Below are 25,831 nucleotides of genomic sequence, written 5' to 3' on the forward strand. Positions count from 1 at the left end.
GGGCAGAGACCACTCTGGATTTGGTTTGGGCTCTGGCAGATGCCATCCCTGCCCACGGCAGGGGGTTGGAATGGGATGAGCTTTAAGATCCATTCCAACCCAAGCCATTCTGTGATCCTGGGATCCAGAGGTGTCCCAGCTGCTCATTTCCCTCTGAGTCACTGTAAATGCCCTGTTGAGCCTTGCTCTGACAGCCCACCTTTGGGTGGCCAAGTGTTCTCTGCACCCCTGCAGCTGCTGGCTGGACCAGAGAGACCCATCATCCCCATTCCCGATGGAACCATAAAATAGTTTGGGTTGGAGTGGACCTTTTAAAGCTCATTTAGTCCAACCCTTCTCCCATAAACAGGGACACAACCAGACCAGGTTGCTCAGAGCCCAAACCAACCCGACCTTGAATGTTTTCAAGGATGGGACATCCATGGCCTCTCTGGGCAACCTGTGCCAGTGTTTGTCCCCCCTCTCTCAGGGATGTTCCTGGGACGAAGAGCTGATGCCTGAGCAAGATCCAACCCCTCCATTCTGCCTGAGCAGAGGGAGAGGAGCCATCCTGTCCCTCTGAGCTGGGTGTGCAGTGGTGCTGAACTCAGAGCAGGCTGTAAAGATCCTTCCAGCATGTCTGGAGCTGCTCTGCCCGGATTCCCTGAGCGGGCACAAGGCAGCCCTGCAGCTCTGAGGTTCATCACTCCATCCCCACAGCCCTGCAGCTCTGAGGTTCATCACTCCAGCCCCACAGCCCTGCAGCTCTGAGGTTCATCACTCCATCCCTCCACTGCTCACTGCCTCTGACTGCTCAGGGCATGAGCCCCATTATTATTTTCTGGCATCACACGGCCCAGGAGTGCAGGACGTGCTTGTAACTCGCTCTTCTCATGCTTAAATGGTGGAACTGAGATGTTTTGAGGCGGTTTCAGGACAGGAAGAAGATTTCTCTTTGATTGCTTTTTAATCACAGTAATAACAGTAATGGAGGCAGTGAGTGGAATTGATGGGGAAGAGCTGAGCTCTCCTCTGTGCCAACTCCCATGTGGGGTAAATAAGAAGGATTTACTGGCTTCTCAAGTGAATTGGTGGCATCCTTGCTCTTCAGGAAGGAGTCTGGGGAAAAATAGCTGGTATCTAGCACCTGGGAGATCAAATCTGCCAGTCATCCTCTGGAAAGCTCCCTGCCTTAGTCTGTCTGGGGTAAATGAATAATCCTTGCCTGCTTCTGTTCTTGTCCCTAGAGGTTGATATGTACAATTGCTCTTTTAAGTTGCTGTCAGGGTGTGTCTGGCCTTGAATCTGCATCTTTAGCAGCCCAAAAGGCTTTTACTCTCTCCCTCAGAGGCAGGAGAAGCCATAATGTGGGTAAGACACTTGAGCTGTGCAGAACCAGAGGTCCCCAGAGGGTTTCAGTGGGTGGAGGGTACAAATGGTGCCCAGAACCAACCTCAGGGGGAGATTTGGGTCTGTGCTGGGACAAGAGTGCCCCAGCTCAGCATGTCCCCTCACAGTCTGATTTTGGGCAGTGCCAAACAAGTGTTTTTGTCCAGTGGGAATTGTTGAGGTGTAACTCTGGCAGGGAAGAGCCACAGGCTGAGGGGTTTCCCAAAATGCCTTTGCAGGAAGGACTTGAGTGGCACCAGCGTTTGGGAACTGACCTAGCTGGGCAGGGTAGTCTCAAGGGATTGCATTAGAAGTGCATTCACCAGCTTTCACCTTCAAGGATGTGAGAATTTTCTCTGACCTTGGCTTAAAACATCCATAAAGCAGCGAAAAAGCTGGGAAAAAAATGGGTTTTCCATACCCGTTGCTCACATCAAGAATATTTTTCGGAGCCTTTAACCTCCCTGAGACTCTTACAAACACACAGACACCAAAGCCAGACCTCAGTTAGTTTTGGTCAGACATGGAGCTCTCTCCTTTATTTCTGCAGTGTGTGTTGCACACGAGAAGGGGCCTCATTTACATCAGCGCAGCCGTGTCCTGTCTGAGGAGCTGGAATTCCTCTTGCTTTGCTGATCAAGACAAACACGATAAAAACAGTTCATGCACAATACACCTGAAGCCTCTCTGCCACACCCCCGGGACTGGGAGGTGCCACTGTGCCCCTCTGGCAGGGCAAAGGGGCTGGGGGACACCGGCAGGGCTGGCAGGGGGGGCCTGGCATCCCCCCAGGAGCAGCTCCAATCGCTGGGAAAAGTTGTGTGTGCGAGGTCTGGGAGGCCCTGGAGGAGGGGATGGGGAGCAAACAGGCTGGGGGGGGGGCTGCAGGGGTGGGGCAGGACAGGGGACAGCAGGAGGAAAGGGACGTTTGTGTCCCCAGGGTGGTCACAGGGGCGGTGCCCAGCTGGCACCACAGAGCCCTCTCTAGGGCAGGGAGGGAGGAAGGGGGGATTTAAACATCCAAGTTGAAGAGGAGGGATCAAGGACACATTTTGGAACCTAAAGAGGAGGTGGTGGAAGCTTTTACTGGAACCCAAGCGATTACTGGAACCTGCTCAGGGGCAAACCAGCGAGACCTGGAGGGGGCTCGTTCTCTCCTTTCACACACATACTCCAACCCTCCAGGGCTTTTCCAAGCAACTCTATCCCACTTTCCCTTTCTTCACATCCTGCCCTACCACATCAGCCCCTTCCCCCTCTGGTCATTAAGGAAAAAAAAAAATTATAAAGTGACATTTCAAGTCCTCTGGAGCGACCAACGTTCAGCCTCAGAAGTTTTGTACGAGGTGTTGCATTAAAAAGCAGAATCTTTGCACAGGGATTAGCCAGAAAATAATCCTCAGGGAATGACAGGTGGGACCTCTCTCAGGCATTTGGGGGCAGAAAAGGGAGGAGGGGGGGGAAGCCATTCCAAAACCTGCTTGAACAGAGCAAGCCATGAAAAGTAGCTGTTAGGTCTTGGCTCTCATCAAGGTTGGAGGGCCCTGACCCTGCCATGGGTCACCTGCTCCCACTGACTGACCCAGGGAGGCTTTTGCACAGCATGGATTTTACCCCTCAGCCTGTCCATGGAGAGGGAAAATCATCTCAGGGAGATCATGGAATGCTCAACCAGCCCTGGCTGCTTTGCAGGCTGATGTGACTCATCTGTCCAGGGGACAAATAAAAAATATTATCCTGAGCAAAAAGCCACGGGACTAATTCTCATTGCCCACTGCAGGGAAAAAAAACCCCACCTGAACTACAGTATATAAATCAATTTTGGTTTAGGGGAATTAAGAAAAACCACTAGAAAACAGAAAAGCACCCAACACCTGTGGCATCTAATCAATCTTGTATTAGCAGGATGGATTTTCTTTTTATTTCTTAATTTGAAAAGGTGGCTGGAGGGGCACTTTGATGGGATGCAAAGCCTCTCTGCCCTCCACCAGCAGCCGGCCCTGGGCTGCAGCAGCTCTGCAGAGCTCCTGTCGTGGCTTTTTTGGCAGGCAAGGAGCAGAGCTGAGCTGGTGGAGGACCCTGAGGAAGCGTGGTGGGACCTGCAGGGCTCCAGGGAGGTGGCAGTGCTGGACCTGCTCCCAGTGAGAGCTGGGTGTCCCCAGTGACAGGGTAGAAGAGGCACAGGAAGAGCTTTTAGCCCGTCACTGCTCCCAGGGGCTGGCTGGGACCTCTCCATCCTGGGCAGAGCTTTGGGCTCCCCAAGCTTGGGACCTTCACCGGGGTTTGAACAGCTCCTAAAAACACACTCAGGGCAAAGGGGACACAAGTGGTTTGGCAGGGGCTGCTACCCAAGCATGCATGCTTCCCAGGAGAGGCAGAGCAGCAGAGGGAACAGGGAGGGGACGAGGAGGGGACAGCAGAGGAGAGGGTTACGTTGTTAAGGCCTGCGGAGCTTTCAAGGCAATTGGGTGATTTGGAGAAAAAAAAAGTCCTTGTTTCCTCTAGAAAAGGCAATTCCCTTCTGCACCTTCCCTCTCCCTGGCAGAGATTAGAGCAGTAAGGTTAATATAGTAGCAGGTACATCCATGAAAATCCGCAGCTGAGTCTTCACTCCAAGTGCTGCCAGCTCTTCCCTAAATCTTCAGGGATCAAGGTGCCTCGTTGGAAGTGGCTCCATTGCCTTTGTTGACGTAAAAGGGGCGGTAATGTGACTGCAATGGAGAATTTGGGGCACGTGAGTTTGACCCACCTCCTTTCTCTGGCCACCTACACCTCTCACCCTCCTGGGCAGCCCAACCATTCCTATCTCACAAATTCCTGAACACCTGGGGCTTGGAGGAACCTCTGCCTCACTTCACTGCTGGAGGTGCTGGAGACACCAGATGCAGATAAATGGCTTTGCTTTCTGATTTGCCTGGCCCTCGTTCCTGAGCCAAATGAGCCTCTGCATCGTGTAAAAGCTCAGATTGTGACTCATGGCTTGATGAGGGTTTTTTTGGGAGGAGAGGAATGTCACCTTTATGCTGCTGTCAGTGTATTTGAATTGCTCACTAACTCAGGGGAGTTTTCACACTCGAAGCTGTGCGCAGTTATTCAAGTTGTGAGGTGTTCCCTGGTGCTCTCTGGCTGGCAAACCCAAACTCCTGTGCATGGAAATACCCTCACAGTGGTGTGGTTTTTATTTGCCCAGTGCTCAGTGTTTGTGTAAGTGGAGAGACGGGGGCAGATCCTACAGGAATTGCTGGTTTCTGTCCCTCCAGCTCATTTTACTGCAGTCCCTGAGTGTATCTCATCTCATCAGGACCCACCCCTGCATTTTCACTCTTATCTGCACCATCACAACAAGCCACACGTGGCAAAGGTGTGTTGTGCAGCCTCCTGTTGGCTCTGGAGGGCTGCAAACACAACAGCCAATTTATTTATTTATTTATTGTGGCCACTGGCTGCACTGGCCAAGGCAGAACCTGCAGCCCTGGGTGAGAAAATGATCCCCCCACTGAAGCAGAGAGCGTGGAAATCAGGGACAATTGGGTTTTGTAATGCCCAGCCTGTCTTAGGTTTGATCCACTGCCCAGATCCCCCATGCAGAATGTGGGAGACACCTCACTAGTCCTTTCTTGTGCAGCACTGGTTTAATTTTAGGAACAGCAGGAAGGATGGGCAGAGCAAACCCAGCCCATCTTGCTGCTCAGTGCCCCACACCTCCTGCTCAATGTTCCCTTTTGTTGAAATTCTTTTCATTTTATGGCTTTAATTTCCAATATAATTAAGATATGGAAGAGGGGGGCTTCGTTTGAAAGAACTTCCTGGGGGTTAAAAAGACATCCCTCCTTTAACTGAATAGTCCTTTGTGAAAATTCATATTTACAGACCTTTTAGAATGTATATTACTTAAATACACATTTAAGACTATTTTACAAGCTAGATTATTTGCCCAATAGACCATAAAAGCTCCTGCAGAGATACTGCAGTCCAGAGCACGCATTTCTATTTTGGTACTTTAAAATGCTTGTATTTATCAGTTCAATTGTTGGGTTCAGGGCTACCTGGTGAATAGAGGTTATAAAAATGAAATAGTCATTACAAATGGGAGCATCAGAGAGGAAGGGAGACAGAAAAAACCGGTGACTGTGTGGGAGAAGTTCCCCAGGCTTTCTCCTGATGATCTTTCTAGGCAGGCAGTGGTCAGACACAAGACAGAAGGGATTGCAAAACTTTGCTGTTCCTTGGAGATACCTTTTGCTGTAGCACATTCAGGTCTGGATTCCCTCAAAGTGCCACAGTTTGCCCAGGAACATCCCCTTTCCCAGGCATTCATCTCCTGGGGAGCCTTGAAAATTGAGCAGATACAGCTGCAATCCTCAGGCAGCCACTTTCTAACTGCTGTGTGTTTGTTCTGCTTTCCTTCAGTGTGGGAATGCTCTCAATTCTTGACCCTCTGCTCCTTATTTCCATGGAACAGTAAATACTCTTTGACAAATGGAAAACCAGAAATTAAAAAGAAAAAAAAACAGATTTCATCTGAGGGGGCAAAAGCTTGACAATCTTAATTCAGATCATGCAAGACCTTAATGCAGCACGGTGTGAATGGATGTTAAGAAAAAATAGATTGACTTTGTGCTTCTGTGGTAATGCATTAACTGTTTGTTAACCCTGTATATTTGAGATCACAAGACCTAAAATATCACTGTCCTCTGCCTCTTAAAATTGTCTGGTTTGTGCTAACGGTGTAAAATGAGTGACTTAGAGATGTTCTAGTGATTTCTGACCCCTCCTCTCTGATGTTGCATTTGCCTACTGCAGGACATAATTAGGAAGATCCTTGTATATGGTTGTCTTTGGTGTCATTTACACATTCTAGATGTCACAGACTAATAAGAGTGTACGACATCCCTGCAGGGAGGAGAATCCTACAGACAGCAGCATGTGTGTGCTTAGAGTATTTGTGTAGTGCAAAACCTTTCCAAAATGTCATTTTTCAGTGTTGATTATCCCCCCAGCCCAGAGCTGGGGGGGTGGGAGGTTCCTCTGCATCCCTGACAGGAGCTGTTGACTTGGAGCTTTTCCTTTCCCGTTTCCAAAGGCCCCATCCCTGCCTCAGGTGTCCCTACAAGAGGCAGCTCTGCTGCTGGAGATGTGCACAAGCTTTCCCACCAAGGAGAGATTTCTTTCTTACCAAAACAGACTGTTTGGTGGATTTCCACGTCTGTGGCGTCACCTTTGCAGACTGATGTCTCACTATGGAAGGATAAGCTGTGACAACATAAAACAGCCTGTTACAGACCAGCCCCTGCCACCACCCCCGTGTCCCCTGGCCAGCGTTGGGATGAGCAGCAGGACTGGAAGTGCCACATCATTAGTATTGCAATTGCTTCCCGTGGAAATGCAGCCATTCCTGGGGTGGGACACGACAGCCATCAGACAGAGTCCTACTCCACCACCCAATCAGTTAGGAAAAGGGAGTAAAGGAGGTCTGGCTAATTAAGATGTCTGAGGAACGCAGAGAGGTGGAATGCAATCAGACCAATTAAAGTCAGGCCAAATCCCAAACTCAGCATTCTGACTCTTGCAAAGAGCACTCCGGGCTGTTTAATTAGTGCAAAGAGCTGAGGCCTGGGGTTCATGACAGCACCTCTGGCAGTGTGATAAGCCCTAACCCCCTCCTGCCACACCAGCTCTGTTCTGACTCAAAAATAACACCAGCCCTGCTGTATCACAGCCAGTTCCAGGGGATCAGACAATGGCCTTTCCCCACCATCTCCATCTGCAAATTAGTCAGACCTGACTCTCCCTGGTGCTGGTGCTCTTGGATTCCACCTCTGGTGCCCTTGAACTCGTGAAAAGAGGAGGATGAGATGGTGAATGTGGGATTCTGGTTCAGCTGAAAGAGGACAGGTGGCTACTGCATTTTTTTTTTAAGGTTGTGCTCAGTGTCTCTTCATCTTTCAGGGTGACACTGGTGAGGCTGGAGGGGCAAATGGCCATGAACATCATTCCCTGGTATCTTTCTCGCCTCTAAAATCATCTAAAATTTAAATCATTAAAATCTAAATCATTACAAACGAAATTTAAAATCCCTTCACCTCTTCACTAGACAAAACTTTGCAATAGTTGCTAACACTCCTTAATAAACTCCCCTTGCCCTGGCTCAGCGGGGTTGCTCATGTAAACACGTGCAGGTATCTAAGAGACTGGCAGTCAGGATTGCTCCAGGCCTTCTCTGGGGGAGCAAGGACAGGATGAGGTGTGTTATCAGCTCAAAAAGGGGCAGGAGGAAGGGGGAACACTCAGTTCCTAGTACCGGTCTTAGTGAAGAGGCTCCCGTCAGACTGTTTGCTGAAGTCACCGGGCGGATTCTGTCCCACCGAGGAGAACTGAAAAGGCAGCTTAGTACCATTGCCTACTGGAAGATAGAAGAGGTGGTGTTATTCCGTGGTGTTATTCCATGGTGTTCCACAGGCTGCAGTGGAGCAGCCCAAGCATTTTCAAAACACACCCTGTAAGAGCTGCCTTCGACCGGCCGGGGGAGGGAACAAGTGGCTTTGTCCCTCTTGTCTCGGTGACAAAAGGCAGATGAGAGCAGTCAGCTGGGGGGGCACAGTGTGTGGGAGTGGAGTGATCCCAATGCTCCAGGCAGGGAAGAGCCTTTCTCTTGAGAGACCCAGAGGGCAGGTGTGACTGAGGAGCAGCAGCTTCCTCGCAGGTAAATTGCCTCTCCAGAGACAGGAGTAATGACTCCACGGCTGCCCAAGCTCCCCTTGCCTCCGAGCAGTTGAGGCTTTATTCAAAGCCCACTGAAATTAAAGCAAGGCTTCCCCTCCTGGCCTCCTCGGGGTCAGGCCCTGGCTGCCAGAATGAATCTGAGAGCAGAGAGATGAGAGGGAGACAGCCCTGCCTGTGGCATGGAAAGCAGGAACGGCTTGGGTGTGGCTGTGAGTCACCAGAGCTCCCCCAGGTAGGGTGGCCATGGCTGCCTCTGAGTGGAGGGAAAGGCTGGACCCTCTGAGCATGAAGGAAGCAAAGAAAGAAAATACAGGTGAGGAAAGGGAAGATGGGGATCTGGGAAGAAAAGGCTCCCTGCTGCTGGTTCTCGGTGCTCAAAGCACCCCTTTCCCCACCCTGCTGGATGCTGTGCAGGCAGTGAGGACCTCTGAGAACTTAGGAACTAAGTAAAAGGTGTTTATGGGATGGAGAGGATCAGCCTTGTGCTTCTGAGACTGGCTGGGAGTATTGGGAGTCCTCTCCTGGTTCTGCCACAACCTCCACACAGAGTGCTTCGGATGGGGATTTTGTGGCTCCTGTGTTTTCCACCTCCTTTCACTGCCTGAACGAGGAGAACCAGGGATGCCTTTCCCTGGGTTTGGGGTGTGCAGACAGCGCTGATCAGCCAGCTCAGGGCTGGCTCTGGGAGACAGGGACTGGCAGGTGACAGGACAGCTGAGAGGGGAAGCAGGAGAGGTTGGTTAGGCAGCCAGAAAGCTGTGGCACGGGGGGTTAGATCCTCTGGAACTGAAGTGGGAATTACCCGTACCAAGTGTTTCCTCAGTCGCTTGGAAGGAGGAAAATTCCCATGACCGTGGGTTGAAATTGGCTGTAAAACAAGAGCATCCAGTTCAGCAGTTGGCTCCTGGTGAGCTGGCTCAAAGGCCTGGGCCTGGCATTGCTCTAGGAAACAGTCCCTGCTGATTTGGGAGAAATCTGGGTCCAGGGAGCAGAGGAAAGCCTGGGCTTTTTTCCCTGGATTCTAGGGAATGGTGAACTGACTTCTCATGTAGAGAACAAAGCTCTCCCTGCCACAGAGCTGCCTCAAGCTGCAGAAAATCGCCAGCTCAGGTCTGTCTACTCAACAGGACTGTTCTGCAGAGGGATCTGCGTGCAGAGCTTGGATTTAGAGCTCGGGACAGACAAGGGGAGGAACATTTCCTGCAGGAGCACAGGCTGGCTCAGCACTGGGACAGGCAGGTGCTCCAGGGCTTCCCCAGGACCTCACCCTGGTGCTGTTGTGCCCCTTTTGTGAGGCACTGGGCTCCCAGTGAAGCAAACCCAAGCTGAACACTTGGAGCTGCTATGCTGCCATCCTGTGGGCTGCTGCTCTGCTTAAGCCCTGTTTCCATTCACACTTCTCTCTCCCTCTCTGTGTTGCCTGAGTTCCTCCTGCTCTTCACTCAAAGGGTTCCAAAGGCACAAGATGATCTTTCCAACCTCCTTCTGGCTTTGGCCAAACTGTTTGCAGCATCAGGAGAAGAAAGCTGAGTGGGAGAGGACAGAAAGGAGCATCGAGCAGTTGAAAAAAAATTGTTCCTCTATCTTTTGAAACATTTTATGTCTCCCCTCTGCCTCATTATGTCATCCCTGCAGGCAAATGTTTTATGCTAGAATTACAGAATGGTTTGGAAGGGATTTTAAAGATGATCCAGTTCCACCCCCTGCCACGGGCAGGGACACCTTCCACCAGATCAGGTGGCTCCAAGCTCCCTCCAACTTGGCCTTGGACACTTCCAGGGATGGGCAACCTGTGCCAGGGCCTCACCACCCTCTGAAGAAAGAATTTCTTCCCAATATCTAACCTACACCTCCTCTCAGTTTGAAACCATTATTTATGGTACTCTCTTTAAGGACAAGAGCAGTGGAAGTCTCCTTGAATTTAAGCAGGGCTTAAAACCTCATAGGCTCAGCTCAAATCCAAGCAGTTTCTTAGTTTAGGTCACTGCAATTAGCACAGAGCACCACTTGGGCAGCATTCCTCAACTCAGGCAGAGTTTGCAGTGACCCAAACCAAGCCAGAAAAAAGGGTGTGTTCCTAAACTCTCCTGAGATCCTCAAGGATTCCGTGCACATGACACAATGCAAAGGGTGGCCCTCTTTTTTTCCCCCCCATTTCACAGAATTCCTTAGAAAAGATGCAATCAACTGTGGTGCCAGACTTGGACATGTCACATGGAGAAAGCACAGAGAGCTCCAGAGAGCTAAATGATTATGGGTGTGTTGAATTATTCATCAGGCAACCCTGGGCCAGCCAGCGTGCCAGATAAGTGGGTCACATCTCCTGCTTTGCCTACTGATTCATTCTGTTCCCAAATTCCCCACCACTGTGGCTTCAGCAGCTGGATCATTTCTGTCCTGCTGGAGCCCTGACCCTGCTGGAGAACCCAGTGCAACCACGTGTTTCAGTTGTTTTGGACAACAAAGTGACTTTGTTGGTGGAAAACAGGGAATGAGTAATTTGGAAGGCAGCACGAGCTGTGCTCTCAGCTGTGTAGGTGGAATAAATGTTCACCCAGTATCTGTGGGGCCACTGAGCTGGACATTGTTGTACAGCCCTCACAGTGCTCAGGGCAGACATCTCCAAAGGGGGAATCCTGGATTTAGCAGTGCCTGGTGATCCCTCCTGGCACTTCAGGAGGTTGGGATGCTGGATCCCAGCAGGCAGCCAGGGAACTTCTACTCCCAGGTGCCTGCAGCTGATCCTCCAGGGAGGAGCAGAGGAAGTTCAGGCACTACAGTGCTGTGGCACTGCCAAAAATGGCTTTTCCCTTCCTTTTGCCATGTCAGGGTGCAGCCCTGTCCCAGACACACGTGGCAGCAGTGACAGCAGGATGACATTGTTCCTCCCATCCACACTCCCCAAATGCCTGTGGGGCTGTTTCCACCTGAACTCAAAGCTTCCCTTTTTGGGTAGAGATTGGGTTCAGCTCCTGCAATTTTAGAATTAACTTTCAAACTTCCCTCTAGGCTGGAAAGTTTTGGGGTGCAGCCTGTGGTCTCTCCCCAGCATCATCAGCTCTGCTCAGCAGGACAGGTCCTTCCCTGACTGCACAGGGACAGCTGGGGCAGCAGAGCAGCACCAACCATCTGGGAGGTGTTTGGAGACAGGTTCCAGGCAAAACCAACCCCTGGCAAGATGCCCCTCTGCCCCCTGATCTGGAGGGCCTGTAGGAAGCAGCCCTGCTAAAGTCTGGGAATGCCAGCCCTGCCCCTGGCATCTGCTCCAAACAACCTCCTCACCCCCTGGGCACCAGGCAGGGCTGCCAGGGCTGCCAGGCGTGGGCAGGGAGCTGAGGAGAAGGGCAAAGGGGAGCTCCAGACAAAGGGCTCAGTGTTGGGATCTGGGCTGTCCCCAGGAAACCCCAAGGCAGAGCAGGAATACACCCCCAGGGCAGTGCCACTGCTAATTGCTGGCACATCCCTGCCCACCAGCTGGCTGGAAGCATCTGGCAAACCCTGGCAGGGCTGAAATTTGGTCACTTATTTTGTGCCTGAGCTTTCAGCACCCTCAGCTCCTCACTCTGGAGACTCCTGATGCTCATTTAGAAATGGCAACTGTCCTTTTGGAACTGGATGTGCTGAAAACCCTCCTTCCCTCCGAAGGCTCATCCTGGAGTGGGTCATGCAACAACTGGGACATGAGCAAATCACCAGGGCTCTTGTTGCCAGAGCTCAGAAAGGAACTCCAGCCTCCTGGGGTTTTTTTTAGGACACATTTCTCACTTCTTCTGTCCTTTTCCTGTAAGGAGAAAGCATGTTTGCTGGTGAAAGTGAAATCCTAATGCAGAGCAGGCCTAGAGCAGCTTCCACACTCGATGGCACAGTGAGATAAGCTTTGGGTGGAGAATAGCACTGACTTTAACCCAGTGAGACATCTTAAAACCATAATATTCACAAACTACACTCTTTGAAGTCACTCCAGCTCTTCTCTTTTTCTGCCCTGTTTGAGACAAAAAGCCAAAACCTCCTCAGAGCTCCGTGAGCTGGAGAGAAGACTCGGCATCAACGTGCAGAGGGATGGAGGGAAAGCAAATTTTGGGACACATGATCAGTGAAGTTCCTTTCCTAAGCTGTGTTTAGAGGAAGCCTTGACCCCCTGTAGGGTGCCATACCTTTGGGAGACAGGAACATGGAAAACCTCTTCAAGTTGTCAGGCTGGTTCCACTCGTAGTTGTTCATCATGAACCGATGGTCACCTGGAGGAGCAGAGCAGAGAGGGGGAGGTTTAGTGGCCCTGAGAGGGAGGGGAGGAGGAGGAAGGGGATAACAGGGTGGGATTGCTTCCTCAAGCGCTGCAGAAGTGATTCTGCTCTTTGAAAACAAGTTCCTCTATTTTTCTAATGGAGCCAAAGCAGTGCTGTGGCTGCCCAGGGTCTGAACCAGAAGGTTCCCTTGGCACAGCCCAGCTGAAGCATTTGGCCACTCTGGAGCTGCCCCTATCTCCTAAAAACCAGAGGGAGGTTTGAGGCTTGAGGCATTTTCCTCCCAAAACGCTGCTGTGGGGCCAAAGATGTCCCCCACTTCAAAAGCAGTGGTTTGGGCTTGGCTCCTGTGGTGTTTAACCTGAGCACAGGCCTGGCTTTCAACCCCCTGCTCTACAACTGCCACTATTTGAAGCTCCAGAAAGTCAGAGCTGGGAGGGCTCAATGGCTCCTGCAGTTTTTAGAGAAAGGTGCTAAAATAAAGCAGCAAACAGCTCTAGACTCTTGGACAGGGGTGGTTGGTTCAGGCCTCATGTAAAGTGGATGAAATCTGCTCTTTTGGCAGCTCTTTCACAGCCTGGGTTTGGTTTTCTGACACTGATGTTTTATCAGTACACTTGCTCATAAAAATACTTTCTTTGAAGGTCTATACAAACCTATTGTTCTCTGCAAGGAAGTAAATTTGGTTCCCATGTTTAAATAGTTCTATTCTTTGATTCTTCAAGTCGCTGAACAAACTTTTCTTTTATTTCTCCAATTTATTTCTGTGTTATTTAAACTCCCTGGATGCTCCCTGATTATTTGTCTCCTTGCCACTCTGCTACGTAGGTACCTGTTATGACAACTAAAAGAAAGTGGATTCCCTTTGGAGTCTGCTATTAAGCAGGTTTCATTCCATTAATATAATATTTCTTCCTGGGAAGGTTTTTACACCAGAACATCAAGCCAGTAGCAAATGAATTTGTTGCAATGACTCAGGGGGGAGTCCGAGTTAATTAAATCCATTAAGTAATTGTGGAGCTATTTCCTTGCAGTCACTGGATGCAGAGTGCTGCCCTCTTTCATCTGTAACTGTAGTTTGGAAAAGGGAGAGCTCTGAAGTTCCTGAGACTCACCTTAAATAACATTTCCCAACTGAGTGGATACCACTGTTCTTTTCATTAGGCAGACTCCAAGCTGTGGCCATTAAATCCCTGCTAAAGCCTCTGGAAGTACCCAAGTTTCTGGCAGCGTTTAGAAATGTTCTGGTACTTGAATTCCACGGATTTCAAGTACCAGTGAGGGCTTCTGGCATCAGTAAAAGGAGGAGACCCCAATTAAAAGTGATCAAGTATCAAGGAATAGTCAGTCTTTATCCTGAGCTACCAGAACTGAGCACGGGCAGAATCTTGTTGGGTTGCACAAGTGGCCAAGCAAAAACGTGTTTGCCTCAGGGCTGGCAAAAACCAGCTCAGCAGGTGGAAATCCTGCAAAGTTTTGGGCGAAAAAAAAGAAGGAAGAACAATGTACAGGAGTGATTTTTGGATCTGAGCTGCTTGTCATCTCCTTGTTACAGTTACAGCCACATTTCTCAGCATGAGGAGTATGAAGGATGTAACCAGGACTGCTGCAGCCTTAACTGCTGAAAGGTAAATAATGTTCAATTCTTAGTAATACTTTAAGGGCAGGGGGAGTTTTAAAACCTGGCTGTGCATCATGAGCACTTGGAGTGTGGTCTCTGACTTTTCTGCAAGGTTGGTTCTCTGTTCCAGAAGTATCTGGTCCATCTAATTCATGTCTCATGGAGGATGGTGGCACTAGACAGTGTAGTGTATTAATTCAGGAGCAATGTAAGTGCTGTGAGCTCGAATGAATCAACAGGGATCTTGCAGGTTTGCAGCAGATTTGGATGAACTGGATTTGAGGTTATTCCTGCATCTTTTTGAGGCACACACCCTCCTGAAGAGCAGGGTACAATTTATCCTCCCGTTACATATCCAGCTTCTTGACCTTTACTGTTCTGGTATCTGGGGTTCCTCAATTACTAATAGATTATATCCTCCAGCAGCCTGGTGAGATAACTGTTAATTCCCATCCCTGTTATTCTTGGGGCAAGAGGTCATTTCATGGGATTAAGTAACAAGCCCAAGGTTACAAAGGCTGTTTGTGGGAAGTGAACCTTGGCTGCTCAGCCCCATTGCAGTGCCCTAATCTTAGTCCTCCTAATCTTAGGTGTGAGCTTGATGCAAGATAAATCCCTTATTCAGAGCTAACTGGGAGCCACTGAAAGGAAGTGGGTTAGAACCTTAGAAGAGTCATTGCAGTGCTGTGATAATGACCATTGGTTCACCTGAGGAACATCAGCTGCCCTCAGGAATCACTGGGGTGTAGGGACCATTGAGCCCCCTGGATCAGGGCAGGCAGGAAAGCTCTGCCAGGTGGATCAGAGGGATTTTTATTCCAGTTCAAGCTGTAGCTTAACTGACCACCAAAATGGAGACCTTTCCACTTGGAAAATCAGGCTTTCAAGTATTAGATTTTCAGTAGCAGGGGCTGGCAGGAGCATTTCGTGGCAGGCAACTGGAATGGGCAGTTTTAAAACTTCACATCACACCCAGCTGCACAAAGAGGGTTTCAGAACTGCCCTCCTGAGGTGCTTTCATTCACCTTCCTGCCTTCTCCACTGCCCCCAGTGAGCACTGAGTTGCCTCAGTGGATGTGTGGAGTCCTCCAGGTAGAAACTGTGGTGCTAAAACTGGAAGGGCTTGTTGGGGGCCTGGCATGAGGCAGAGCGTCCCTCTTGCAGGAGGGAAGGGTTCATGACCCCCAAAAAGAAATCTTGCTCTCAAGTCCCACACAGGAGGTGGCTGAACCCTTAAATACTGTGAAGCCATAACATCCAAGAGCAGTCAGGGAAGGGGGGCTGGGTTGGATGTCTTGGTACTTTAAATTCAACTGGCTCCATCCCCGCATAGGTGTGGTGGGATAACTGATATTCCAGAAAGAATTCCAGCTACAGGCAGTGTTCCTCCCGCTGTTTTTTCTGCTTTCTCCACCATGCAGAGCGTGTTCAGCACACCTCATCTCCCCTGGGTTTGGGAGGGAAGGAGGAAGGGGGGATTTCTGGGCTGTTTTACCGTTCTCCATGTGGTTCCTCTCGATGAAGTTGCGGCCCAGGTCTGCCTTGCAGATCTTCTCCACGTGCCTCATGCAGACATTGAGCAGGTCATCCCTGAGCAGCCCCATGGATGGGCTCATGCTCTCCCCTTCCAGCAGCACACTGTAGGTTGGCAGAGAGGGAGGGGGCACGTAATTCCTCATCAGAGCCCCAAATTCCTGCCAAAAAAATAAAAGAAGGGTTACCGAGGTAACTGAGCAGAGGTTGCTGAGGAACAGGAGAGCTGGAGGGTAGATCCCAGGGCCAATCTTAGGCTCCAAGGAGTATGAGAGATGGAGATGGAGGGGGCAGACAAATGCTCTGTCCATGAGTTGTAGCCATCTGTAAAGAAACCTGCATGTCTAAGTTCATCCTTCACCTCCCAGAGCAGAAACAGCTCCAAACATTAAGTTCCTGACTTAGGTGTGCACTGAACTGGAGAAGGTGAACACGTGTTGAACTCACTTGGGATTTGTCCTTAGGGCAAATCCTGTCTTCCGTGGGAAAAGAGAAAATTACAGTGAAGTCTCAGTTACCTGCAGGAAGAGCACGGAGTCACTGATCTGGTGGATCTGCTCCCTGTTCTCCTTGTCCTCCCGCAGCAGCTTCGCCCTCTCCTCCAGCTCATCCACGATTTCTTTCACGTTCTCTGATGCAATCTTTTCCCTCTGGTCCAGGGCAGCCTTCACCTCATCCCTCTGCCTCTCCAGGTCACGGATCAGCTCCTTGAAATGCTGGTCCACCGTGGCTTTCTCGTTGGTGGTGTAATTCTGAGGGGGAGTTCAGAGAGAGGAGGAGCAGCAAAGACACAGGAGAAAGAAAATATTCAACTTTTCAAGGAATAACTTTGCTAACAGAGGGACACAGGGGGATATGTCCAAGGACTCTCAGCATTTAGACTATGGAGACTCCAGGTAGGTAAGTTTTAGCACCAGAGAAGTAATAGTTGTTCCTGCAATAATTATGTGTATGTAATCCAAAGGGCATGCTGTCTTCCTGACTGTTAGAGCAGATCTTTTATTCCAATTCATAAACTGCACGCTTGGATGATATTTAAAAACACTGTTTAACCTTCTAAATCGTGGTTCTGGCTCCTCAACAATTTGAACATCGAATTCCTCCCATTTCAAAGGATGAAAGGTGCTGAAACACTTTTTACAAACCTGACCTCGAGGTCCCACTGAAACATTCCTCAGAAAGACTGTGGATGTGACTATATTCAGAGTTAAAATTTCTAGGTCAGGTTTCCAATAATAATAATAATAGTAATAATAATAATAATAATAAAGCAGATGAAAAGCAGAACTGGTGAGCCAGTGTGTGTGCACCACATGAAAGGGAGAAGAATGGCTTTGTCTATTAATATTATGCAAATTTTCTGGGGCGTCTCCAAATAGTGTTTTCCCTGCTCTATTCAGTTAGGGTATAAATGACAAAAAAATAATACCATTGCTGTATTCCAACCCCTACCATGGTGAAAGAATTATAAAGGAGCCCTATATCAGTATGGAAATAAGCTGTTCCACTATAAATAAGATGTTTGTTGGGGGAAGTGCTTCCTTATCTCAGTTTGGGTTACCCAGAGCCCTTCTGCAGGTTATTTCTGTGTGTGGTCTGGTGGGAAGAGGAGCAGAACACCTTTCTTTCTGACTCTGCCTGGCTGCTGGGGATTGAAGAACCATCAGGCACCCAGAGCAGGGAGGTGCCTGGGGTGGTTTTGTAACAGGGCTGTGCTGCCTCTCCTTGCTCTCCCCCAGGACGTGTCACAGGGTGGCTTCAGCAGCAGTTTTGTTGTCAAGGTTTGGCAGGACTGAGCTTGGCAGAGCGAAGGGTGAGGGATGGAGTGAGTCAGAGCTGGAGGTGGCAGGGAAATTGAGGAAAGGAAGATGTGGGAGAGTGGAAAAGAAAGCGATAAGTGACCTTAACATCTCACACACACCTTGATCCGGTCCCTCTCCTTCTGCCACTTGTCCACTTCATCCTCCACCTCGATGATCTTCAGCTGCAGCTGCTCCTTCTGCAGCGAGAGCTCGGCCTGGGAGAGAGGGGAAGGGAAGGAGGGAGTCTCATGAGCTGGGGCTGAGGGTGGCCCACTTCAAAGCAGCTCTGTGCTCCCACTGCCCCGAGCAGGGATGGCTGGGAGGCACAGGCTGCTGGCACTGCTTGAAATGGAGATCATGTGCTGCCACTGGACAGCATCCCAGAGCTGCTGCCTGGGTCAGGAGATCCAGCTCGCTCAGCAGCAGCACCCACCTACCACCGTGCCTCCTTTAATCACATGAGAGGCAGGAGCTGGAGGGGGAAGAGGCCCTGTTTCAAAATTCAGCTGTGTGTGCAGGGCAGGGCCCGTCCCAGGGTGTGCCTGTGCAGCAATAACAGTTTCCAGCTAATTACGGAATGACGTTGGACGAGTGTTGCAACAGGAGGATGATGCCTCCGGCAGGAATTCTGTTTGGACAGGATTGTGGATTAATTTGCTCTGAATTGAGAGCTTTCATGTTATGATGAAGCTGGGGAATGCTTGGAAAAAATAAAAAAAATAATAATAAAAAAAAAAGAACACAAAAGGAGGAGGGAGGAGATGCAGGAGGTGTAGTCAACCTGCTTGGCTTAGATCAGCAACTTCCCTGGGGTTCATTTGCATTTGGTTGTGCACTGGCTTCCCAGAGAAGCTGACAGCAGACACTGGCAGGGCAGCCCATGGGACTGGAGCTGAGGGATGAACCAGGGTTGGGCTATCAGGAATGCCCAGGGTCAGGCTCTCAGGGATGCCCAGGGTCGGGCTCTCAGGGATGCCCAGGGCCAGGCTCTCAGGAATGCCCAGGACCAGGCTCTCAGGAATGCCCAGGACCAGGCTCTCAGGGATGCCCAGGGTCGGGCTGTCAGGGATGCCCAGGACCAGGCTGTCAGGGATGCCCAGGGCTGGGCTCTCAGGGAAGCCCAGGGCCAGGCTGTCAGGGATGCCCAGGGCCGGGCTGTCAGGATCAGGAATGCCCTGTAATGCCCTGTGCCGTTAACTCCGGGCAGCCCCTCCCTGGGCCCTTCACAGTCACCACCTCCCTGCCCAGCACATCATGACAAAGCCTCTGTTGACGCATCCCAAGGTGTTCCCGTGTCTCATGTGTGACCACGGGCAATCTGGCTGTGGGACACTCACCCCAGAGCTCTTGAGGAACTCCCCAGCTGGCAGAAATGACCCGTGATCTGCAGCTGGGCTGTGCTGGGCCAGAAAAGTCCTGCAAACCTGCTGCTCCTGTGGCAAATGGTTGAGTGACCCAAAACCACTGACATTGAGAACAACAATTAGAGGCAGGGGAGGTGCTGGAGGGATAAATCCGCTCCCACACGACTCGCCCAGCTGTCCAGAACAGAATGTGAAAATCTGGGTCTGTGCTGATCACAGTCACCCTCAGAGTGGGAGCTGAAAACGTTCCAGTTCTCCATTCAGGATGGAGAGCAGGCAACAAGCTGTCAAGCAGCCCAGAGCAGGAGACCAGCCCATCAGGGCTCCTGTCCTGGTGCCAGTCCCAGCAGAGTCTGAACATCCCCTCGAGCTGGAATCAGGCACAGCTGCCTCAGAGAGCCGTGGACTCTTGCTGCTCCAATTTAGGAAATCTCCATTTATAGAGGGAAAGCAGTTCCACAGTTGCTTTGTTGCCTCGTAAAACACAAGAAAAGGGGGAACAAAAAAGGGAAATGCACTCAGAATTGTCTCAGGGCCAGAGAAGCTGCATCCTCACACTGTCACTGTCCCTGTTGTTGGGAGTTAGGAGAGCACTCTAAATGTGATCCAAACACCCTGACAGCCTTCAGGAGTGAATGGAATGAGGTCATGAGCTGAATCTCATCTTTTTCAGGGTACATATGAAAGGGTTTTGTGGTACAGGTTCATCAGGCAACCACACAGGCTTCAAGATGAGAAAATCTTCTCTATTACTGATCAAAAGAATAAAGACTTGAGTTTGATCCAATAGTTTTCACATTTCCAAGACAGTGACTTGGAGAAATCCATGATTTTTTCATGTGAGAATGCCCTCTGCATCAAGACTCTCTCCACAGCAGGAAAATGCAATGAGATAAAAACATTTTAGATCATTTTTTTCCACTGCACTGCGTTAACCAATGTGAGAAATCACACTAAAATGCAAGTTGTGTTCTGGAGCCACAGAGCTACATGCAGATGGTATTAATTGTTAGCAAAGCAGTTAAAAAAGCACATCTCCTGAGCAATTATTTTCCCTAAATATCAGGATATTCTTATGGCAAGAATGCAAGTGAAATCATACAGAGAAGCACTGGAGGGATTTTTTGGAGGAGAGGAGACCTTTCACAGCCACACAGACACTCCCAAACACAAGGGACTTAAAGAGAAAGATAACAGGAAAAAAAAATCAGGTGATGGCTGGAAGGTGATGATAACAACATGATACATTTATAGTCCTTTTTAATTAAGATGGGTCTCCAAGGAATTTTGGAAACTATTACTTGCTCAAAAGTGATACTGAGCTGGTTGCAGTTGTAACATCCCTTTGCCCAGAAAGATAGTTTGGGTGCCTCTGGGATGGGGTGTAACAACTATTTAAGGGCAGACCCACACAACAATTTAGAGTGAGAGATTTATGACTTGCAAATGGAAATTACAGAGATAGTTCCAATAGCCAGAATGCAAATACCACACTCATCCAGGTTTGGCAGGGGTTAAAACACCCCCCCTGATGGCAAAAGGAAACACCAGCACAGACACCAGCAAGGGCAGGGGAGGTGAAGGGAGGTGTGGTTGTGTGATAACTACAAACATTAAAAAAATACAACAAAAAAACCCCAAATCATAGAAAGAAGTGTTCAAAGGAGGTCCAGGCAGACTCTGGAATAGTGCAAGAACTGGTGACATGGGCATAAGGATTCATAGGGGTGCTTTGGAGATGGACCACATCATGATTTCATGATGTTTTTAAGACTCGGTTCAATCTGTAACTGGCTGAAAGGCTGGTTTAGCTGTCCAGTATATCACATATGCATATATATATATATATATATATATATATATATATATATAATTAGAGGTACTAGGGACAGTCACCTCAACTTCCTCCCCTATGAGGAAACTTCTCTCCCAGCTTTCTTTGTATTTCTCAGATTTTCCAGGGTCAACAAACCCTGATTCTCTTGTGATGGACCATCCAGAACAAATCCATTGGGTGGGATTGGGGTTCAGAATATCCCAGCGACAGATAACACAGAAACACCACCCACTGCAGTCCCTGCAGTGCAGAAATAACAGTGACAGTGAAGAAGATCCAGGAAATCCAAGTTTAGACCATTCAGTTTGAGTAGAGCAAGTTGAGAAATGATGGCACTGAGAGTCCTTGAGCTAAGACTGGATCCCCTAGTAGAGTCTAAGTTAATTAGGCCAGCCAAGAGGCCTAAGTGAAAGTTCAGAGTGTACACCTAAACCTCCACAACTGAACCCAGCCCTTGTGCTGTGGAGAGGACCTGGAGATGTGAGATTACGAGTCTTGCATCATGACGCAACTCGTTTTTGCAAGGCAGCAGTACAAGCATCATCATGCCCTTAATGCTCTGGGAACCCAGGGCCTGAATCAGGGAACACCCCTGTGTCACCAGCCTGGGAGAGCTGTGCTAATTACTGCCAGCAACATCCCAGCCCAGTAATGAAGCTGGAGAAGTGCTGTTCAAACGAGTTGTCCCAGTGCAGGGCCAGGAGTGGAGGTGACACGGCTGAGGAGGCAGGAATTTGTTTGAGATATCAGTTCTGCTGGTTTTACAACTGCACTTTCCCCTCAGTGGGCTAAAACCTCTGGAGGCTCTGCCAGCATCCTGCAAAAATGTGGGAGCAGAGGCCGGGAAAGGCTCTTTGCACAGTTTGAAGAGAATTCCTGACTTGCAAACTGGTGGATTTTCCCTGAATTCTGCCCTCGCTGTAGGGGCATTAATGCAGGAAGCAAGCAAACAGGCAAATCTACTCAAATCCCAGCTTCCAGCAGGTTGCTTTCCCAGCTTTCCAAGGAGGAAGAGCATCCTGCAGTGACTGCACCACATCAGGGGAAGGAGCATCTCTGTTAAACTGTGTCCACAGATGACCCACAACTGCTGTGGATAAGGTCTCACAGCCACACTGCATCAGTGGAATGCTGACATTCCATGTTGATCCCATGATATTCCATGACACTGCCATACTGATACACTCCTGTTTGCTCTCTGGTCAGTGAAAGCAAGACAGGGAGGATGGAAATCCCTCTGGATCCATCCCTGGGGAATGGTTGACTTCAAAGCCTGGTTCAGCCTCTGTGAAGTCTCCCCTTTTAAAAGCAGGAACATCCAGCTCCCATTCCCTGCACCCGAGGGACAGTGTGAACCTTTCTTTAGAGGTAAAGACTCAAAGAAACAAAAAAGAATAAAATCAAAGTGCCTCTCAGCAGAGCTGACCTGCCCCACTGAGCACAGGGCTGGTGCTGGGAGGTGATGCCAGGTTATTCACTGCCAGGGTATTCACTGCCAGGTTATTCAGCTCTGGCACTGCCAGGCAGAGGTGAAGTTGTCTCGTTTTTGGGAACAGGCTTGTAAAACAGGTTTGGAATGAAGGATCCCCTTTCCAAATGAAGGATGCTGTCTGCAAGGGGGGCTCTGGTTCTGCTGATAAATCAAGCTGGCCACGGGGTTTTATTCCAGCCCACAAGCTGCTGCAGACAATTCTCACTTCTCAAGCCTTGAGTGGTTATTTCCCAGCCTCACAGACTTTTCCTTGGCTGTTTCTTGCACTGATTCTGGTGTAGGGGTTCCTTTTCCTTTAAATCTCTAGCAGGAAACTAATGCAAAGTGGATCTGGGGAAGGCATTAAAGGTTTGCTGGGTAAAATAAGCAAATAGCACTGGGTGGAAACTCAGAACAAATGGCTCTGTCTGAGTCCCTGTGCCTTTCCCTGGTGTAAAAGGAAGAAGGGGGTGAGTGACTCTCACCCCAGGCTCCTGAAAAGTGGAAGATGCTGCTGTGTTCTCTGTCTGAGACAGAGATATCAGCCTTTCCACTGCTTGCTAAATGCTCTAACTAGTAGGTGTGTGTCTACTGGCTTGTTTGCATTCCTCTCCTCTTAAGCTCTGTCTGCACCATGAAGCAAGCAGAGTTTCCTAATTCTACAGCAGGACCTTTCCCAACACTGAAGCACAGAATCTCTGTAGGTCTGTAGCAGACAGACCCATGGAAGAGGTTGAATCCTGCACTAATTCTGCAGTGCAAAAGGACAGATGAGCCTGAACCACCTGATTATGGGACAGTTTTGTGCCATCAAATTTCTGAGCAGCCAGAGTGACAGTGCAGCACCACATAGAAACACTAGTTCTCCTGGAATCCTCTCCAGTTTTGGAGTCATGGAATAGCCAGGGACTAGGGAAACCTTGCAGGTGAACCAGTTAATCCTTGACATCCAGCACCGTGTGAAAGAGCCTCTCTGTATTCTGGTCACCAGCCCAGTGGCACAGTCAGCAAATTTGGAGGTAGCAAAGCTCCCCTGGAGCTGCTTGGATTCCAAGCTGTGGAAATGGGGCAGGGATAGGGATGACCTGCTGTGGGTTTTTTGCTTATCCCTTCCACAAAAGGCCCTCAGCACCAGCCACTCTCCCAATTTGTGGTCACATTCCAGCTGTGATTTGCAAGGCTTGATAAGGGTAGGTGGTACACACAAAGGGCTGGAAATGTTCATTCCTCTTTGTGGTTCATGCTAAGGCTCCACCTATGGTGAATAAATCAGGGCTTAGGAATAAACATTTGTAAGCAACAGCTCTTCTGTTAATTGTTTTTGTCTGAGTGAATACTCGCTCAAGTTACAACAGGACCGAACTCGTTGCCAGGAGAAACTTGCACATGTGTGTGATTCATATTGATAAAGCCCTAAATCCTTCAGGCTTAGCAGCAGCAGGATCAGCACAGGACAGTGCAGGAACTAAAGCATGGAGCTCATGAGTGGCACAAGGACTCCAAGGACTCTGAGAGAGAAATCAAACCTCATTTAAATCACAGGTGAGGTCTTCTCTGCTCAACTATGGTTCCCTCTTTAAAAGCAAGGTGCTGTCGATCCATCCAGCCACAGGAAGAGGATCTGGCTGGCTTTGCTTCCTCAGGAAGCAACTGTTAAGCTCATTCCAGCAGAAACAGCTCAGAGGGATCGGACACCCTGGCAGACACCAGACACAGCTTCATGTTAGAACCGTGAGATGTTCAGAGCTGACATCAAAACCACAAGAAGCAGCAATTATGGAACAAACAGCAGGCTGGCAAGCCCTGCAGGAATTGAAGAAAGGCTGGCTGGGGCATGGGAGAAGCTTTGTCTGGTTTCAGCAAAGCTGCAGGTTGGAGATGACACGGCAAGGACAGACCAAATGGGGAGACAGAGATAAGCCCGACATAAGATGCTCTTTCAGCCTTATGAGATAAATCTTGCCAACTCCTTAGAAAGAGTTCAACTGGTCTTCCCATTAAGGATTTCTAACAGCAGGTAGTTGTGTTTGCCTGTTCCCCACATCAGAGCACTGGCTTGGGCTGTGCCTAAGAATAGGATTGAGCAGGTCTGAGTTCCCTTCCAGTGTCTGCCACTGTGGGACTCCAGGCAAATTGTTTTCCATTCTCATGTCCTGGGTCTCCTTTCTGCCACCTCTCCTGCCCTGTCTGCTTGGAAGGTTTCTAGGCCAGGACATGCTTTTACCATCAGTGAACCTGGTGAGACCCTGATCTTGTGGAATAATCATCCACCCACCCAGAAAACAAACAGCATGAAGCTTTGAGCAAACAAAGGTGAAAGGCATTTCATCAGTGAGCACTGTTCCACATCTCCTTAGATGTCCATCCTCTAAACCCCTTGTAGCAGCACTCCAGGGGAAATGATCATGTTTTGTGCTTGCACCAGGGTTTTTTCTTCAGCTAAGCTTCAAAACCCTCTTCCCACAGGTATGGCTCGACATTATTCATTATTATATCCATAACAGATAAGTAAAAGAACCATAATCTCACTCCAAGGAGCTGAGGTGGCAATTTTCAACAGTCACCCAGTACCCACCAGTAACTTCAACCCTCTGATCTGACCACCTGTATTCTGGAGGAACCTGATGCCCACCTTTCTGGCTGTGGGTAACACTGCACAAACACTGTCAAAACTCCAGACTGGGTTTTTCTAGGGCTTTGATTCACCTTCTGCTTAAAGTCAGGTGTGAAACCAGGGGTGGAAACCACGTTCTCCATCCCCCAAATCAAATCTGCAACACACCACCAGCGTTGTGCTGCTGCAACCAGCCATCAGGAGAACAACAACCCCATCACAGCAGCACCCAGGCAATAGCAGTCCTCTGCTAAACACTTCCCATCCACCACCCCTGCATCCCAGGATTCCACACAGACATGACCTGAGCAGAGATTGCAGGCTGGAGAGCAAAGGCTGGGGTGTCACACCGAGATCTACAGAGTGATGGGAGCACGAAACAAAGAGAGAATTAATTACCTCCTTCCCTGCTTTCTCGATCTCCACTGTCACTGTGCTGTGGTTCTTGTGCTCCTGGAACATGCAGAGGTAGCAGATGCACATCTGGTCTGTCTGACAGAACAGCTCCATGGTCTTCCCATGCACAGGGCATTTTCTTGCTTCGAAGTCCCTGATGGGGTCCAGGAGCTGGTGGTCCCGGAAAGCTGCTCCCTCCAGGTGGGGCTTGAGGTGCAGCTCACAGAAGGAAGCCTGGCACACCAGGCAGGACTTCACAGCCTTTTGCTTGTTGTCGATGCAGGAGTCACACAGAACATCCTCGAGCTTCACCCTGGGCCGTGACCCAGCTGCTCTGTCCGGCTTGTTGAAGGGTCTTCTCAGGTCCCCCGTCTCCACCAGAGGCAGGGAAGATTTCTTCAGGTCCCCCATCTGCCCCCCAGAGAACAAGGACTTCCTCCCTTCCCCGTCGCTGGGCAGGAAGCTCTTTTTGGAATCCAAGGAGAAGAGGGACTTCCTGAGGTCGCCTTTCTCTGGGAAGGAGAGGGCTGGCCTCCTCATGTCTCCGATCTGTCCGCTGGCATACTGCATCTTCTTGGAGTCAGCCGAGTCCATGCTGAAGTAGGTTGACCTCTTCTCATCGGATGACTCCACAAACTGAATGATGGGCCTCTTCCAGTCACTCCCAGAGAAGAGGGAGCTCTTGATTTGCCCCGTCTCCAGCGCAGCACCGCCCGTGCCTTTTATAGCTTCTTTCTCAGCCCCGCCAGGGCTCGTCGCCTTCTTGGCTTCTTCTTCTTTCTTTGGGGTGGTTGGGCTCTTCACGTCCTCGGCCTTCCCGGGGGTCCCGTTGGTCCTGGCTGCGCTCCCCGTTTCCAT

General features: G+C 49.8%; 1 protein-coding gene across 1 annotated transcript; it reads right to left on the bottom strand.

Moving 5' to 3' along the window:
- Positions 1-1,884: 1,884 nt before the first annotated feature.
- Positions 1,885-25,831, bottom strand: TRIM29 (tripartite motif containing 29). Its single transcript, XM_027699368.1, has 10 exons — positions 24,977-25,831; positions 17,411-17,506; positions 16,008-16,241; positions 15,452-15,650; positions 12,721-12,723; positions 12,246-12,329; positions 8,900-8,959; positions 7,670-7,771; positions 6,545-6,621; positions 1,885-4,079 (listed from the first exon to the last, which is right to left on the bottom strand). Exons 1-10 carry the CDS (start codon positions 25,829-25,831, stop codon positions 4,017-4,019), a joined length of 1,773 nt encoding a protein of 590 aa, XP_027555169.1. The 3' UTR covers positions 1,885-4,016.

The sequence above is a fragment of the Neopelma chrysocephalum genome, unplaced genomic scaffold, assembly GCF_003984885.1.
Source record: "Neopelma chrysocephalum unplaced genomic scaffold, ASM398488v2 Primary Assembly neopelma1_138, whole genome shotgun sequence".
In the NCBI taxonomy this organism is placed as follows: Eukaryota; Metazoa; Chordata; class Aves; order Passeriformes; family Pipridae; genus Neopelma; species Neopelma chrysocephalum.

Coding starts and splice junctions, on each gene's coding strand:
- TRIM29 (XM_027699368.1), bottom strand. CDS start 25,831: ATGGAAACGGGGAGCGCAGCCAGGACCAACGGGACCCCCGGGAAGGCC. Junction 15,651..16,007: donor ACTCCGTGCTCTTCCTGCAG/GTAACTGAGACT, acceptor TTTTTTTGGCAG/GAATTTGGGGCTCTGATGAG. Junction 4,080..6,544: donor CCACCAAACAGTCTGTTTTG/GTAAGAAAGAAA, acceptor TCTCCATTGCAG/TCACATTACCGCCCCTTTTA.